The 19,153-nt window shown below is 36.6% G+C and overlaps 1 protein-coding gene across 1 annotated transcript in view; it reads right to left on the bottom strand.

The window, feature by feature from the left end:
- Positions 1-19,153, bottom strand: part of LOC124500912 (uncharacterized) — a gene marked incomplete at its 3' end in the record, with an annotated part of 105,456 nt that overhangs the window by 22,766 nt on the left and 63,537 nt on the right. The window contains exons 33-37 of the mRNA XM_047064782.1: positions 13,203-13,256; positions 12,271-12,375; positions 11,081-11,134; positions 10,382-10,486; positions 4,585-4,638 (exon numbers count right to left, since the gene is read on the bottom strand). Coding sequence (XP_046920738.1) covers positions 4,585-4,638; positions 10,382-10,486; positions 11,081-11,134; positions 12,271-12,375; positions 13,203-13,256 — 372 coding nt within the window. The remainder of the gene's footprint in view (positions 1-4,584; positions 4,639-10,381; positions 10,487-11,080; positions 11,135-12,270; positions 12,376-13,202; positions 13,257-19,153) is intronic.

The raw sequence follows: 19,153 nt of genomic DNA, 5'->3' as shown, positions 1-19,153 counted from the left end.
CTTGGCTGGCATACGGGAACTCGGATTTCAGAATGTTCCCTCCAATATCAACTGATAAGCCTAAGTCACTGTGCCTAGACTTGTGCAAACAATGCGATTCATGGTGAATATTTGTTTTTCTTCTGGGAGTCTGGTATATTGAGAGTTGTTAGGCAGAGAGTGCCTATGTGACAAGCCTCCAATAAAACACCTTGGGCACTGAGGGCCTAATGGGCTTCCCTGGGCACACACGTGAAACTGCATTTTTGCTGCTGGAGGGAAAGTATGTTATGTGTGACCCTTCATAAGAAGGAGAGCATAGGAAGCCTTCACATAGATTCTTCTAGAAGCTGCCTACATGTTTTTCTCTTACTGATCCAGCTATATCCTTTGTGTTTACCCTTTGCATCATACAGTTCTATGGGTTTTGACAAGTGCAATATGTCACGTATTTACGAGTACAGTAACATACAGAATAGTTTCACTGAACCAAAATTCCCTTGTGACTCTCGTGGCCATCACTCCTTCCTATGCCACCCCCCGTAAACTCCTGGAAACCACTGATCTTTTAACTGTCTCTACAGCTTTCCCTTTTCCAGAATGTAATATGTTGGAATAACACAATATGTATGTAGCCTTTTCAGACTGGCTTCTTCCACTTAGCAGTATGCATTTAAGATTCCTTCATGTCTTCCCATAGATTGATAGCTCATTTCCTTTTATAACTGAATAATATTTCATTATGTGAAGGTACCACCATTTGCTTATTCATTCTTTAATTGAAGGTCATCTTATTTGCGTCCAAGTTTCAGCAATTATGAATAAAGCTACTATAAGCATTTGTGTGCGGTTTTTGTGTAGACATGCTTTCAGCTCATTTGGGTAAATACCTAATTTGCAACTGTTGGATCTTATGGTAATACCGATTAAGTTTAGCTTTGTAAGAAGTTGCCCAACTGTCTTCCAGAGTGACTCTACCATTTTGCATTCCACCAACCATGAATAAGAGTTCCTTTTGTTAGCCATTCTAATAGGTACGTAGCATTCTCTCATTGTTTTCATTTGCAATTCCCTAATGACATATGATGTTGACCATCTTTTCATATCCTTCTTTGCCATCTGTATATCTTCCTGGGTGAGGTGAATATTCAGATCTTCTGTTCACTTTTTAAAAAATGTTTGTTTATTTATGAGAGAGAGAGTGTGCAAGGGAAGGGCAGAGAGAGATGGGGCAGAGAATCTGAAGCAGGGTCTGCGCTGACAGCAGAGAGCCCAATGCGGGGCTTGAACTCATAAACCATGAGATCATGACCTGAGGCGAAGTCAGATGCTCAGCCAACTGAGACACCCAGGTGCCCATGTTCACTTTTTAATTAGGGTTGTTTTCTTATTGTTTAGGTTTTTTTTGTTTGTTTGTTTGTTTTTTCATTTTTTTTTCAATGTTTATTTATTTTTGGGGGGACAGAGAGAGACAGAGCATGAACGGGGGAGGGGCAGAGAGAGAGGGAGACACAGAATCGGAAACAGGCTCCAGGCTCTGAGCCATCAGCCCAGAGCCCCACGCAGGGCTCGAACTCACGGACCGCGAGATCGTGACCTGGCTGAAGTCAGACGCTTAACCGACTGCGTCACCCAGGTGCCCCCTTATTGTTTAGTTTTAAGAATTCTTTGAATATTTTGGATATAAGTCCCTTATCAGATATGTGTTTTGCAAATATGTCCTTCCCGTCTGTGGCTCATTTTTTCATTTTTAAAAACTAAAGTTCGTGGTTTTTTTTAAAGTTTATTTATTTATTTTGAGAGAGAGCATGCTCACCCATGCAAATAGGGGAGGGGTAGAGAGAAAGATAGAATCCCAAGCAGGTTCCGTGCTGTCAGGGCAGAGTCGGACATGGGGCTCAAAATTCATGAACCACGAGATCATGACCTGAGCCTAAACCAACAGTCAGACACTTAACCAACTGAGCCACCCAGGCATCCCTAAACTAAAGTTCTTTTTGAGTGACCTCTTATAGATAAGAAAAACATGTGTAGGATCAGATTCAAAGATTCCATTATAGAATTACAAAATTTGACTTCAATTTTGTAAAGAAATACTTGGAATGGTCAGATTATAATATCCATGACAATAAGATCTGGCAAAGCCAGGATTTTTACCTCCTTGCATACATTTCAAATTGATTATTTGCCACAATCCTACATAAAACAACATATCACTGTAGGAATAAAAACCCCACATTATTGTATTTTTAATTTTATTTTGAGAGAGAGAGGGAGAGAGGGAGCGGGGGAGAGAGGGAGGGGGGGAGAGAGGGAGGGGGGGGGAGAGAGAGAGAGAGAGAGAGAGAGAGAGAGAGAGAGAGAGAGAGAATCCCAAGCAGGCTTCATGCTAGGCATGAAGCCTGATGTGGTCCTCAAACCCATGACCCTGGGATCATGACCTGAGCCAAAATCAAGAGTCAGATGCTCAATCAGGTGCCCCAAATTTGCCACATTATTAAAAAATGATTAAGATATTTTGTATTATATTAGAGGACATCACCAATTCATGCCTCCTCTGAAATAAAAATAATTCTGGAAAATCTGTAACCTTGAGCCCTGAATTAGAACTATACCTTAAGGGACCATTTGGGCATTTCCAAATGGATTTTATATAGTTGCTTCTGAGTTATGAATATGTACTAATAATATTATGTTTATTTTCTGGATGGGTTGAAACACTCTTTTGTCAAAAATCCATAGCACACATAGTGGTTAACAAACTTTTAGATGTCCTGTTACCTACCTAGAGCATTCCATCTTATCTATTCAAGTGTAGGGCAAAATATTTTCTTTTGGTAATTATTCATGATTATACAAGAAGTTTTGCCTATTATTCAGAAATTTCACTGTCTTTTGAACACAAAAACTTCTGGCAATATTTAAGAGACATTATCAGAATTGGAAAATTACAGTAAAGACCTCAAACTGAGGTTCTTAGAGAGTCCAAGAAGCAGGTGGTTCATATAAGTCACCTGCTGACCCCAAATCCAAGATCCTCAGAACAAGCGGAAAATTGCATGAAGTAGACAGCTTCCATGTAAGATCATGAGAATAAGAAAACACTGATTGTCAGTGCTTTGTATACTTTTCACGTATTTTTATTCTTATTTTGTCATATTTATTCTTTTCATTACTTAATTATATACTTCTGATTTAGCCTATCATGATCTCCCTTAGTACTACCAATAACTTATTAAAGTTTAAGGTTTACTAGAGACAATCAGTTTGCTACAGTTAGGACAATCCTAACTCTATAACTCAGCCTTTTACTAGCAAATCAATTTAAAGAATTGCTGTGGGGTAAGTGACAATTTATGTGTATGAATTGTGCATGACTTTCCAATACTCTTGATGGACCTTGTCTTCTTATAAAGAGTCCATGAGATTAGAAGCTTTTCTGGGGAAATAAATAATATCTAGTGGAACAGATTCCTAAGTATGATGTATTCCATCTACAGTAATAAAAAAAATTTGTGGCTGACTTAGCATATCATACAGTCCATGCCCTATTATTCAGTACAATAAGCCAGGTAAAATTCCCTGGATAAATGATAGAATTGCCTTCAATTTTCTTTTGACTAGAGGGGGATTTGCCCCATTGTTAATAGTGCGTATTGTACTTAGATTCATACCATAGACCAATTTATCTAAGAAAAGATAACTTGATTATGTAAGGTAGACTTAAGACATTATTGGGACTAGTTTTCTTTCAGGCCTAAGAAATACTGGACCATGATTCTAGACTGCCTTCCATTGCCTTCTTATAACACCTTCAGCTAGTTTTGTTTGTCTCACAGCTGTTGGAGTTCTGCTTTTCAGAGTCTTAAATGCTTCTATGTAGCTGCTGTATGAACAAATAATTAAACAAATGATTCAGAGGCAAAACCAGGATGAAACTATCCTGACATTCAGATGTCCGCTCATCTCAAAGAAAATCAACAATAGTGAAGGTCTGGACAGTTCCTGATAATCTCTCCTGGGGCTTTGGTTGAGTGAGGATCAAACGGTGGAATTAGGAATAAAAACATTCTCACATTATTAAGAAAAGTCTGTTGCTATAATAGAACATTATCAAAAGAATACCAATTGTGAAAGACAGAACAAAATGTATTTGGACAGTACCACATTCTATTGCCAGATGAAAAACAAAGACCTAAGGTCACTTGCTGTATTATGCGGAGTGAATACCAGACTTAAAAATATATATTGTTCCTTATTTATAATAAAAGGCACATCTTCATAATGTTGGAGGAAAATACTACATATAATAATATAAGGCTAATATCACTGTGCAGAAAATTATGTTGTTGATGACCTATTCAAATAATTATGTCTACATAATTATGTAGTATCTCAGTTATAACCTAAATTTTGAAATTTCTTCTCATAGGTAAAGACCTAGTACCTCTGTTGCAAAAGCACAGATTATCAAAAATAAATAGGTTATCAAAGCAGGTAGAAATATTTAATCAATGAAAGGTTAAAATAGTGAAATTAACAAATAAAGGGATGGTAGAAAATATCATTTGAACCGTGTAAAGAATTAAGTAACTTTTCACTTACCTAAAACAGAACTCAATTCTTCAATCAATGTATCTAGTTTGACCTTCCCTTTATCTGTAAGTCAAGACAAAATTTAGACACTGAAAAATCCAAACTCAAAAAAAAATAAAGCATAAAACACTTAGATTATGAACTAGAGTAGAGCCTAGATGAAAGCCATTCACTATATCTTGTCCTTTTTTAAATTTATAATTCTTGGATTTTGATAGATAGCTCCATTATCTGCAAGGGACACTAAGATTGTTTGAATCATACAGTTTATCTTAGGTAAAGTGTTCTCTTCAGTCTTTTGGATTCGTTCTGTTTCGAGCTCCATGTTTCTTTACGAATGGCTGATAACACATGACTGGTATACATTTAAAACCATTGTTTGTGGTATTATGTTGCTTTCTATCATTGGAGAAAGACAAAAAATTTCAGGAAAAGGATCAATGAAGAGCAGAGTGTGTGGTAAAACTAAAGCTTTTAAATTCTGCTTGAGGGGAAAATGTCATGTAGGGAGTGGAAAGATGATTTGAAAGAGATTGGTTGGAACCAACAGTTTAGACATTGACATCAGATTGCCTGGATTTGGGAACAGAGTAGTGGGGAAAAAAAAGATAAAAATCTTGGCTCCACAAAATTTACATTAATTTGTTTTGTTTATGGCTGTATTCCTAAGGCTAAAATAGAGACTGCTAGGTGTTAGGTGTTCAATAGACATTATTACATGAATGAATAAATTAATTTATCATAAAAACGCTTAGCACTGTGTCTGGAATATTGCAAGACTCAATGCATATAAGGTAAGAGGGGTTCACTGAAAGTATTTTTTTTAATTAAAAGATTTCTTAATGTTTATTATTTATTTATTTTTGAGAGAGAGAGAGAGAGAGCAAGCAGGCCAGGGGCAGAGAGAGAGACTATCCCAAGCAGACTCCACACTAACAGTGCAAGGCCTGACACAGGGCTTGAACTCAGGAACTGTGAGATCATGACCTGAGCCAGACGCTTAACTGACTGAGCCACCCAGGCACCCCCATTGAAAGGTTTTAATCGGAGGAATGACAAAGTCAGCTTTTCACTCTGGTTAGTCATTCAGGCTAGTGTGTACGGAATGAATTTAAGGCAGTGTGACCAGTGGCTGTTACACCAATCGGGAGCCTTCTGTAGCAGTAAGTGAAGGATGATGAAGATTCATCAGTAGGGTAGCAAAGTCAGAGAATATGTCTTTGGGATATATTTAGGAGGGAAAATGAGGGAACATAAGTCAAAGATAGTTTGTGGCTTATTTCATGGGCAATTGTGGGTAGATGACAGCAGCAGAGAAATAAGAAAATAACTAGGAATGAATTTAACAGGGAAAATAGTTTACTTTTCATATGTTGAATTTGGATTTCCACTGGGAAATCTATGTCTCAATACGGATTTGTTCATATAGGAGATCTCTTAATTGATCTCCGTTTAATCAACCTGATGGCCTGAACTATATTCATCATTCATACTGATGCTGATGGTATGCTAAACTTTTATATCTAGTAAGCTACACTTTTAGTAAGCCAGCACATTTGTGTTCTTATGGGTTGAGTTGTTGAACTTGTTTCCAGGCTTCTTTTTATAAAGAGTTGTACTTATTATTAAATTGATAACTTAATCATTATATAAACTGAGGAACTATAAACGGAAAAGGGAGTTATTACCATAAAAACAAATTTGAAAGTTTTAGAGAGTTTATGTAAAGGCAAATTGCTAAAAAATAGTTGTGTTGAATTTGGTGTGGATAAAGAACTATAAAAAAAATTGGGGAAAGAATTGAGATCTAGATGGATTCTGATGGAAAATTCTGCTCAACGTTTAAAAAAGCACTTTGCTCCATTTAAGAGAAACTGAAAATGGGGGTGCCTGGATGGCTTAGCTAGTTAAGCATCCAATTCTTGGTTTCAGCTCAGATTATGATTTCACAGTTCATGAGGTTGAACCCCACAACAGGCTCTGTGCTGACAGTGTGGAGCCTGCTTGGGGTTCTCTCTCTCTCTCTCTCTCTCTCTCTCTCTCTCTCTCTTTCTCTCTCTCTCTCCCTCCCTCCCTCCCTCTTCTTCTCCCTCTCTCTCTGTCCCTCCCCAGCTCATGCACACACATGCATGCTTTCTCTCAAAATAAATTTTAAAAAAACTTAGGAAAAGAGAGAAACAGAAAATGGGAGTGTAGATGATAAATGGGTATATTTGTGCAAGAGAGCATGGCTATAGGGGCGCCTGGGTGGCACAGTCGGTTAAGCGTCCGACTTCAGCCAGGTCACGATCTCGCGGTCCGTGAGTTCGAGCCCCGCGTCGGGCTCTGGGCTGATGGCTCAGAGCCTGGAGCATGTTTCCGATTCTGTGTCTCCCTCTCTCTCTCTGCCCCTCCCCCGTTCATGCTCTGTCTCTCTCTGTCCCAAAAAATAAATAAACGTTGAAAAAAAAAAAAAGAGAGCATGGCTACATTAAATTAAAATGGCATTGGCTCAATTTTTTCATGGAAACAAAACATTTAAGGTATGTTTGTATATATATATATATACATATGTGTATATATATATGGATATATGTATATGTGTACATGTATAAATATATATAAATTTAAGGTATGTATATGTATATATATATATGTATACGTATATATATATATATATATATATATATATATAAATTTTATTATTCCTTACTTTAACTAAATTTTTATATTATCAGATCTTGCCCCTGCCATGGTACATAAAAAGACCTCACTGTCCTAAACTGAAATGGATGAAATAAGTATAGGTTTGAGACAAAAGGCTTGAAATCTTAAATACATATGGTGAAGTGGAATCATACAGGAACAGTGTGGAAAGAGCCTGAAAATAGAACTGTTATATTACTATCATTTAAGCCAGTGATTTTCAAAAATTTTTCCTGTAAACCATACTAAGAACTCTGAGCACGTGCGCACACACACATGTGATCATGAAGACTCATGAAACAATATCTAGCTTTACTATTTTATTCCATTTTATTAAAAAAAAACTCAACCTGGGGCGCCTGGGTGGCGCAGTCGGTTAAGCGTCCGACTTCAGCCAGGTCACGATCTCGCGGTCCGTGAGTTCGAGCCCCGCGTCAGGCTCTGGGCTGATGGCTCGGAGCCTGGAGCCTGTTTCCGATTCTGTGTCTCCCTCTCTCTCTGCCCCTCCCCCGTTCATGCTCTGTCTCTCTCTGTCCCAAAAATAAAAAAAAAAAAAACAAAAAAAAAACGTTGAAAAAAAAAAACAACTCAACCCACTGGTTTGAAGTGAGAAAGAAAAGCCTATAAGAAAATGAGCCTTGTGAACAAGACAAGGGTACACATCCTCACCACCTCTACTCAACACAATACTGGAAGTCTATTCTAGAGCAATCAGTCTAGGGGAAGAAAAAGCATCCAAATAGGAAAGGAAGAAGCATAATTGTCTTTGTTTGCAGATTATATCGTCTTATATATAGGAAGTCCTGAAGACTCCACCAAAAAACTGGTAGAACTAATCAATGAATTTAGTAAAGTTGCAGGATACAAAATCAGCATAACGAAATCAGTTGCATTTCTATACACTAACAATGAAATATCTGAAAAAGATATAAAGAAAACAATACCACTCACAATAGCATAAAAAAAACACGGTATTTGGGAATAAATGTGTGTATGTATGTATGTATCTGTCTGTCTGTCTATCTATCTATCTATCTATCTATCTATCTATCTATCTATCTACAAATAGGCTTCACAACCAGTGCGGAGCCCAATGTGGGGTCTGAACTCACATCCCGGAGATCAAGACCTGAACTGAGATTGGGAGTTCGACACTTAACTGACTGAGTCACCCAGGCGCCCCTTTGGAATAAATTTAAATAAGGAGGTGGAAGATCTATATAATGAAAACTACAAAACATGGATGAAAGAAATCGAAGAAGACACAAGCAAATGGAAATATATCTCATATTCGTGGGTCAGAAAAATTAATATTGTTAAAATGTCTATACTACCAAAAGTCATTTATAGATTCAATCCAATTCCTATAAAAATTTCAATGGTATTTTTTTCATAGACATACAAAAAAATCCTTAATTTATATGGAACCACAAAGGACCCTGAACAGCCAAAGCAATACTGAGAAAGAAGAACTAGGCTGGAGGCATTACCCTTCTTGATTTCAAACTATTATTACAAGGCTCATCAAGCAGTATGGTACAGCATAAAAATAGATACATGGGCCAAGAGAACAGAATTGAGAGCTTGGAAATAAAACTTCACATATACAGTCAACTGTCAACAAGGCAGCCAAGAATACCCAATAGGGAAAGGATAGTCTCTGATATGATGGTATTGGGAAAACTGGAGAACCACACGCAAAAGGATGAAACTGTGCCATAATCTTATACCACTCACAAAAATGAACTTGAAATGGATTAAAGACTTAAATGTAGGACCTGAAAACTGTAAAACTTCCAGAAGAAAACATAGGGAAGAAAGCTCCTTGACATGAGTCTTGGCAATTATTTTTTTAGATAGGACACAAAAAGCACAAGCAAAAAAAAAAAAAAAAAGAAAGAAAGAAAGAAAGAGAAAGAAAAAGAAAAGAAAAAATTACTAAGTGGGACTACATCACACCAAAAGGCTTCGGCCCAGAAAAAGAAACAATCAACGAAATGAATAGGCAACTTACAGAATGAGAGAAAATATTTTCAAACTGCATTTCTGGTAAGGGGTTAATATTCAAACTATATAAGGAACTTGTACATTCAGTAGCAAAACCCCCAAAAATCCAGGGAAAAAATGGGCAAAGAAACTGAATGGCCATCTTTTTAAAGAACACACACAAATGGCCAATAGGTCCATGAAAAGGTGCTCAAAATGACTAATCATCAGGGAAATGCAAATCAAAACCATAATGAGATATCACCTCACACTTGTTAGAATGGCTATCATCAAAAAGATAAGAGATAACAAATGTTGATGGAGATGTGGAGAAAGGGAAACCCTTGTTCACCGTTGGTGGGAATATAAATTGGTGCAACCACTGTGGAAAACAGTACAGAGGTTCCTCAAGTAATGAAAAATAGAGTTACCATATAATCCAGCAATCCCACAGCATATGATTCAAAATCCCACTTTGAAAGAGGATTTCAAAAAGATATCTGCACTCCCATGTTCATTGAAACATTAATCACAATAACCAAGATATGTCTCTGTCAACAGATGATTAAAGAAAGATGTGGTATATTATATACAATAGAAAATTATTCAGCCATGAGAAAAAAGGAAATCTTGCCATTTGTGACATGGAAAAACTTTGAAGGCATTGTGCTAAGTGAAATAAGTTGGACAGAGAAAGACCAATACTATATGATATCACTTGTATGTGGAATCTAAAAAAAACTGAACTCACAGAAAAAAATTGTGGTTATGAGGGGCTGAGGGAGGAGGTGGGGAAATGGGGAGATGTTAGGTTAAAGGTACGAACTCCCATTTCTAATGTGAGTAAATTCTGAGACTATAATACAGAATGGTGATTATAGTTAATAACACTGTCTTACATACTTGAAAGTTCCTAAGAGAGTAGATCGTAAATGTTTTCACCATAAAAAAGAAAGGTGATTATGTGATGCAACAGGGGTGTTAGTTATGGCATAAACATTTTGCAATATACAAGTATATAAAATCAACAGGTTTACACCTTAAACTTACACAATGTTATATGTTGACTGCATCTCAATAAAGATGAAAACAATAAATATCTCTTAAAAAGTACAGGGGGAATGTCAGTGCTCACCATCATCTGGCAATCTTTCTATCAGATCCATGAATTCTCCTTCTGTGATGCTGATTCCCATGTTTTCTAAAAGAGTGTCCAGCTTATTGACATCAACACTGCCTCCTAAGTAAGGAGCAGGAAAGGAATATAGTAAAACAATCTTTCTAAAACTGGGACCGTGCATTCACTCTACTGTGTTATTTTTCCTCTTTATCAAGCATATGTTTTATTATCATAAGGAACATTTCACATATTTCTTAGCATTATTGTTAAGATTTTCAAGGCAAACACCAAAAATCCAGTTTTGTTCAGTTAATAGGACAATAAACTTCCTTTCACTTTTATGTTAGGATTCTGAAAAGCCAGAGCTAGAGGTGACTGACATAATATTCTACAAAACAAGAGGTATTTTTGTTGCCTGCGCTTTCAAATTATTTGCCTTTACTTTTGATTGAAATCTTTATCTGACAGCATTCATTCTTCACCTTTTGCTTCGTACTTTATTTTGTTTCTCTGGGGCTAAGGTAGGAAGATCCCAGACAGTTTAACACTTTCTGTCAAGTATTAGTGCAGGAAACTACTTGGTTTACCTGATAAAATGCAGATCTACTAAAGAAACATAAATAAAGACACAATTATATAGGAAAGGATGATTCCTATTTTAACAATACAACTAAAGGTTTCAGATTCCGTCTTTTCACAGTGCTTCTTACTCACGTTTGAGAGACTTTATGCCCTTCATCAACCTTTTCTTATACACTTCTCCATCAGCTACAAAAAATGGGTATTTTGAAAACAGAGTCAGAAAGAACGAGTTTAGAAATCTTTGGGTAAGGAACATTTCAAATTACAAACAGATAAATAGATATACCAAAATGTTTGCTCTCAGGGGTAAAGGAGTAAATTGGAAATCATAATCATTGAGATACTCTTTTTTGCTGTTGTTGTTCTGTATTGAGAATGTAGGGACAATAACATCCTCAAATACTGTTTGTGGGAGTTCAAATTATAAATATTCTGGAAGGCAAGTGAGAAGACAAAATATCTTCCATTCTGTAAGTCTACTTAAAGGAATTTCATCTCAAAAGATTTCAGAATGCTTACAAAGATTTATCCACAAGGCTGTCAAATAAAAAAAGGACATCTATTCAAAGATGGAAAACTGTAAAATATACATCTCATTTTTCACAGTAGCTATCACTTTGAGTTGGGAATAGAGAGGTTTTATTTTCACTTATCTACACTATCAAGATTTCTATGATAAATACACACGTTACCATTGTGAAGACATAACAGTTATAAATAAATTAATAACACATAAATATTATCTATCAATCTAGTATCTACTGTGCACTAGAAGGAAATGTATGAAAATATTAATAATGATTATCTTTGGGTTAGAGGATTAAAAGCATTTTTTATGAAATTTTTTGGTGTAGTTAAGAACTATGGCCTTTTCTCAATGTACCATATTACCCACTTATTGATAAACTATATATTCGATGCTGCAGAAACACACAACTACATTATTAGTTGGTGCTGGGAAAACTGGACACCTTCCTCTCTCTCTTTTTTCTTTTTTTTTAAATGCTTTTTTTTTTTTTTTACAAATCCAGCTGATCAGTAACCTGAGGGCTGAGTAATGAATTTTTCCTTTGATAGCAACTTATAACTGAAAAGGCTTAGACAGATGATTTTTATTTTTTTTATTTGTTCATTTATTTTATTTTATTTTTTATTTTTAGACAGATGATTTTTAAATCAAAATCCAAGTGGTGAGATTTTTCTGTGTATTTGCATTAGCTTTTTAACAGTTTTCAAGCATTTTTAGTTTATTTTGTAATTTTTCATATACTTCTACAAAACTAGTCTTTCTAAAACACCCAAATAGCACCCCTAAGACTCACCATCAAGTGGCAGTGTCTTCAGCAAGTTCAAATGTTCATTAGGTGTGAGCTTAATCCCCAAGTTTTCGAAAACACTTTCAAGTCTATTGGCATCAACTTTGTCTCCTTTGAAAGAAAAACGGATTGTTGACACATGGAAATTTTAGGACATTAGAATGATCCAAAATAATGAAAAGGCTGACTTATAAGAATACCATCGTCACTTTCATATTCTCATATATTCTAATAGTGTTTAAGAATAATGAGGCAAAACTTATTCCTTGATTCTTCATAAAGACAGAGTGGCCTCCGAAGACTAATGGCAAGACACCATAGAAGAAAATCAGGTTATATAATTGGCTAGTAATTTAGGATATTTAATCTGTTTTTCTCTTTTTAATGTTGAATCATGTGATTATTATTTAAAGCAGAATATTTTCTAAACTTATTCATCTTCCTATATTCTGTGCCTACCTATATTTGGCTACTCAAGCCAGTAGTCATTAACTCAAAAGCTTATAGGAGCCTAGACAAAGAAGGAATGAGTGAAACTAGCACATGCCTTGTCCCAAGAGAAAATACATCAGTTATTGTGGTGAGGAAATGTAGGGCCAGTGTTGCCTTATCTTACAAAACTTGACTGCAGACTGGATTCCATTCATGGGTGGCCTGTTTGTTAAACCTCTGATTTAAACACTGGTTAGGATCAATATAATACTGGCAGAAACTACAAAAAAATATCATTATTACTTAAATATCACCATTTTCTTTTGTAGCCAAATGCTAGATAATTCAAAGTCAAAGGGAAAAGTAAAGTTGAATGGAAATACTTCATGAAAATATGTAAAATATCAACATTAATAAATTTATGATATAATATTGGGAAAACACTATGCAAAATATAACATAGGGTTAGAATTTAATTAAAAATGTTTAAGTAATGTCTTACTCACCCGAAAAAGATTTCACTTCATTCATCAGCTTTTCCAGATCAACCTTGCCTTTAACTGTAAGGCAAGGAATAAATGGGATAGAAACATGACAATGAGACCAAGAAAATGTGTTGCATAGAGCAGAAAAACTTAGCAGTATTTATTTGCTTTAGAAAATTTAACCTTTGCAGGTACACACTTTTAGTTACAAAATAAGTCATGGGGTTGTAATACACAGTATGATGACTATACTTAATACTGAAATATTAATATTTGAAAGTTGTTAAGAGAGTAGATCTTAATTTTTTTAACGTTTTTTTCCTTTGAGAGAGAGAGAGACAAAGAGAGAGCATGCAGGGGAGAAGGGCAGAGAGAGAGAGAGAGAGAGAGAGAGAGAGAGAGAGAATCCCAAGCAGGCTCCAAGCTCAGTATGGAGCCTGATACGGGGCTCAATCCCAATATCCTGGGATTGTGACCTGAGCTGAAATCCAGAGTCGGATGCTCAATCGCCTGAGCCACCCAGGCACCCTGAGAGATCTTAAAAGTTCTCATCAAAACAAAAAATATTTGTAACTATATATTATGATGGATGTTAACTAGACTTAGTATGGTAATCATTTTGCAATATATACAAATATTGAACCATTATGCCTGAATGTAATGTTATATGTCAGTTATACCTCAATATAAAAAATATAAAAACTGGTTACACACACACACACACACACACGCACGTGCACATCACACACAAGCGCACACACACTAAAACTTAACCTTTGCTACACCCTTCATAAGAAGGTAGACGAAGAGGGGCACCTGGATGGCTCAGTTGGTTGAGCAGCTGACTTTGGCACAGGTCATGATCTCACGGTTCATGAGTTCGAGTCCTGCATCAGGCTCTGTGCTGACAGCTCAGAGCCTGGAGCCTGCTTCGGATTCTGTGGTTCCCTCTCTCTCTGTCCCTCCCTGCCTCATGCTCTGTCTCTCCATCTCTCTCTCAAAAATAAACAAACATTAAAAAAAAAAGAAGGCAGAAGAAGAAAGATGTCAGCTTGAATGATAATAAGCACAATTATTTCCTGAAACAAGTAATACTCCAATATTTCCAATATATTATGCTCAGGGAAGAAAGGTGGCTAATTCCCGTCATTTAGTTTCTGAAAAGTGCTTTTTTCCCCACAGTAAAATAATACTCCATGTTGATGAGAAAATCTAGCTATAACCTAGTGTTATAGGAAACACGGTGTAACATGTAGTTATTCATGAATTCAACAAACTTGTTTTTGAGTGCCTACAAAATACTCAAAGAATAACCAGAAAAGTGTATCAGTTACCAATAATGTTGCTAATTCTGTGGTGAGAATTTTTGGACCTTATTCTTTGTCTCTTAAAGTATTCTTAGCCACTAATAACTTCTGCGTCAATACCAACTACAGGTCAGGGCAAAATGGAAAATGTGTGCTGGTTTACCTGGGTCATTACAAGTAATCAAGTCTGTCATGAAAAAGAGATGGGATCCTTGGAGAGGATTACAATTTTTGGCCTGGCTTTGTACATGGGTCACTGTGGTTTTCTGTTCATCCTTTCCTTTGCCCATCTGGCTTATTACTGGGAAAATTCTGACCCAAGATGAAAGGGCTCTCTGCCATAGGCCGTCTAATTGGGAGGGAATTCTGTTCCATTAAAATATTCCACGTTCCTCTCAGCAGAGGAGGAATCTACTAGTAAGATTTAAAACATCTGGGTGACAAGGGAATTTTTTTAAACTGAAGTTGATCATTTTCCTTTATTTATAATGTTATTCTTACTCTTTTGTATTTACTTTAATAAAAATTTTGGAAGGGCTTCTGTGAACATGGAGACTGGAACATGGCTCATATCCCTTTAACTACCACCTCAAAGCTGTCTGCCTTTGAAATTCAAATGCTGCTGGTCTCTCTAGGCTGCCAGGGCTATGTCAAACCTTCAGCTCTGGTTGTGTCCTGGAAGAAGAATGGGCATGGGATTCTTTCCCCTCTCAACTAGGGAAGCACCAGAGAGGTGTCAGAGTGCACGAAGAGAACTAGAAAGTAATAGATCTGGGGAAAAGCTTGGCATTTAGAATCCTGAAGACCCTGGTGAAGATCAGTAGAGGCCAGCATGAGGGCATTCCAATTCCTCTGACTCCTAAAAGAGCACGAAGGAAGAAGATAGGTGGGCAGAAACATATATGCTCCTGAGGTGGTAGAAATACAGAGATGTCAAAACAGATGCTTCCTTCTTTTCTAGAAGCTTGAAAGTAATCTTTTATGGAATATGTAATATTAAGTGTTAAATAAAGAATCTTGAAATAGAAAGGAAATTATTTAAGATAGTTTTTTTTTATTATTGAGAGAGAGAGAAACACACACACACACACAGCAAGCAGAGAAGGGGCAGAGGGAGAGGGAGAGAATCTTAAGAAGGCTCTGTGCTCAGTGCAGAGCCCAATGCAGGGCTCAATCTCACAACTGTGAGATCATGACCTGAGGAGAAATCAAAAGTTGGATGCTTAACTGAATGAGCCACCCAGACACCCCTAAGAGAAATGTTATGAGTTGTTTGTTTGTGGGAGTTAAAACTGTATGGTTGGGGAAGTAAAAGACATTCCCAAGGTCTCATGGTGGGGAGTGGGGGAAATGGTAGGAGGAATAAGAGTCTTCTAAAAGTTTGCCCGTATTGTGATTGTGTGGGGGGTGAGAGGGAAGGGATAAAAGTGAAATGAAATATTTGATCGGAAAGGCTATCTTGATGGAGAATAAAGTAGTATTTTATTGCCAGTAATAGTTATTATATGTAAGTATGACAGTGAATGGGAGGAAAAGAAATGTAAGACTTGATGAAATGTGACCCTCCTCTGAAACTTCAGAATTAATTAGGAAGAAAACAAACATAATGAATGACAACTTGAACAAACCAGTGATAATAAGCCTAAGAAAAAAGAAAAAAAAAACAGAAAATAAATAATAAACATAAGATTAAATAAGTAAAATTAAATATATCCAGTATTACACCAAATCGGAGCAAACTGAAATTTCTCATTAAAAAAGGAACGATAGGGGCGCCTGGGTGGCTCAGTCGGTTGAGCGTCCGACTTTGGCTCAGGTCATGATCTCCTGGTCTGTGAGTTGGAGCCCCTCGTGGGGCTCTGTGCTGACCGCTCAGAGCCTGGAGCCTGTTTCAGATTCTGTGTCTCCCTCTCTCTCTGCCCCTCCCCCGCTCATGCTCCATCTCTCTCTCTCTCTCTGTCAAAAATAAATAAACATTACAAAAAAATTTAAAAAAAAAAAGGGAATGATAGGGGCACCTGGGTGGCTTGGTTAAGTGTCTGACTTCGGCTGAGGTCATGATCTTGCAGTTCGTGAATTCGAGACCCGCATCAGGCTCTGTGCTGACAGCTCAGAGCCTGAAGCCAGCTTCGGATTCTGTGTCTCCCTTTCTCTCAGCCCCTCCCATGCTTGTGCTCTGTCTGTCTCTCTCTCTCTCAAGAATGAATAAACTTAAAAAAAATTTTTTTAAATAAAAAAAATAAAAAAGGAACAATTGTCAGATGAGTTCCTTAAAAACCCAGCTATATGATGATTTCGCAAAATATATTTCAACCAAATGATAAGAAGATTGAAAACAGAGGAAAGGGCAAAGATATATGAGGCATATATACAAGCAAAAAGAAACCAGTACCATCAGTTATTAATATCAAAGTATAACTTAGAGTCAAATCATTAAACAGATATAAAGGGGGACATCAAAAGGTATAGTTTATGAATAATATTATAACAGTCATAAACCTATAAACAAAGATTACTATTTTATCAACATTTATTTAGAATTTGAATATGGATTATGGTCTGATTCAATTTTCTTTTTTTCTGGTTAAGTATTTAATCGTATTTGTTTTCGTTTTTAAAATTTATTAATTTTTTAAAAATTTACATCCAAGTTAGTCAATGTATAGTGCAATAATAATTTCAGGAGTAGATTCCAGGGATTCATCCCCTACATATAACACCTAGTGCTCATCTCAACAAGTGTCTGCCTTAATGTCCCTGGCCCAATTAGCCCATCCCCCCACCCACAACTCCTCCACCAACTCTCAGTTTGTTCTCTGTATTTAAGAGTCTCTTATGGTTTGTCCCCCTCCTTGTTTTTATATTATTTTTGCTTCCCTTCTCTTGTGTTCATCTGTTTTCTATCTTAAATTCCACATATGAGAGAAGTCATATGATATTTGTCTTTCTCTAATTTCACTTAGCATAATACACTCTAGTTCCATCCACGTTATTGCAAATGGCAATGGCAAGATTTCATTCTTTTTTGATCACTGAGTAACACTCCATTACACACACACACACACACACACACACACACACACACACACGTACTACATCTTCTTTATTCATTTACGTGTCGATGGATGTTTGGGCTCTTTCCATACTTTGACTATTGTTGATAGCACTGCTATAAACACTGGGGTGTATGTGCCCCTTCGAAAAGCATTCCTGTATCCTTTGGATAAATACCTAGTAGTGCAGTTGCTCAGCTGTAGGGTAGTTCCATTTTTCTTTTTTTTTGAGGAAACTCCATACTGTTTTCCAGAATGCCTGCACCATTCTGGAAATGGTGGCACTCCCACCAGCAGTGCAAAAGGGTTCCTCTTTCTCCACATGCTCACCAACATCTGTCATTGCCTGAGTTGTTAATTTTAGCCATTCTGACAGGTGTGAGGTAGTATCTCATAGTGGTTTTGATTTGTATTTCCCTGATTATGAGTGACGCTGAGTATCTTTTTAAGCCTGTTAGCCATCTGGATGTCTTCTTTGGAAAAATGTCTATTCATGTCTTTTGTCTGTTTTTTCACTGGATTATTTATTTTTTGGGTGTTGAGTTTGATAAGTTCTTTGTAGATTTTGGATACTAACTCTTTATCTGATATGTCGTTTGCAAATATCTTCTCCCATTCCGTCAGTTGCCTTTTAGTTGTGCTGACTGTTTTCCTTGCCGTGCTTCATGAGGTCCCAATAGTTCATTTTTGCTTTTGTTTCCCTTGCCTCTGGAGACATGTCAAGTAAGAAGTTGCTGTAGCTGAGGTCAAAGAGGTTTTTTTTCCCACTTTCTCCTCTAGGATTTTGATGGCTTCCTGTCTTTCGTCCATTTTGAGTTTATTTTTGTGTGCGGTATAAGAAAGTGGTCCAGGTTTTTTCTTCTGAATGTCGCTGTCCAGGTTTCCTAACACCATTTGCTAAAAACATTGTCTTTATTCCATTGGATATTCTTTCCTGCCTTGTCAAAGATTAGTTGGCCATATGTTTGTGGGTCCATTTCTGGCTCTCTATTCTGTTCCATTGATCTATGTGTCTGTTTTTGTGCCAATACCATACTGTCTTGATGATTACATGTTTGTAATACAGCTTGAAGTCTGGACTTGTGATGCCTCCAGCTTTGGTTTTCTTTTTCAGGATTGCTTTGGCTATTTGGGGTCTTATCTGGTTCCATACAAATTTTAGGGTTGTTTGTTCTAGCTCTGCGAAGCATGCTGGTGTTATTTTGATAGGGATTGCACTGAATATGTACATTGCTTTGGGTAGTATCAACATTTTAACAATATTTTTTCTTCCAATCCAGGAGCATGGATATTTTTCCTTTTGTGTGTGTGTTTTCTTCAATTTCTTTCATAAGCTTCCTATAGTTTTCAGCGTATAGATTTTTCACATCCTCGGTTAGGTTTATTCTTCAGTATTTTATGGTTTTTGGTGCAACTGTAAGTGGGATCGAGTTCTTGATTTCTCTTTCTGCTGCTTCATTATTGTGTAGTGAAATGCAAGTGATTTCTGTGCATTGATGTTATATCCTGCGACTTTGCTGAATTCATGGGTCAGTTCTAGCAGTTTTGGGGGGAAATCTTTTGGGTTTTCCACATAGAGTATCATGTCATCTTTGAAGAGTGAAAGTTTTAC

The sequence above is a fragment of the Lynx rufus genome, unplaced genomic scaffold (assembly GCF_022079265.1).
Source record: "Lynx rufus isolate CCGP_SWC_20201006 ecotype Redwood Valley unplaced genomic scaffold, mLynRuf1.p SCAF_61, whole genome shotgun sequence".
Taxonomy (NCBI): Eukaryota; Metazoa; Chordata; class Mammalia; order Carnivora; family Felidae; genus Lynx; species Lynx rufus.
This window is presented reverse-complemented; position numbering and strand designations above follow the sequence as displayed.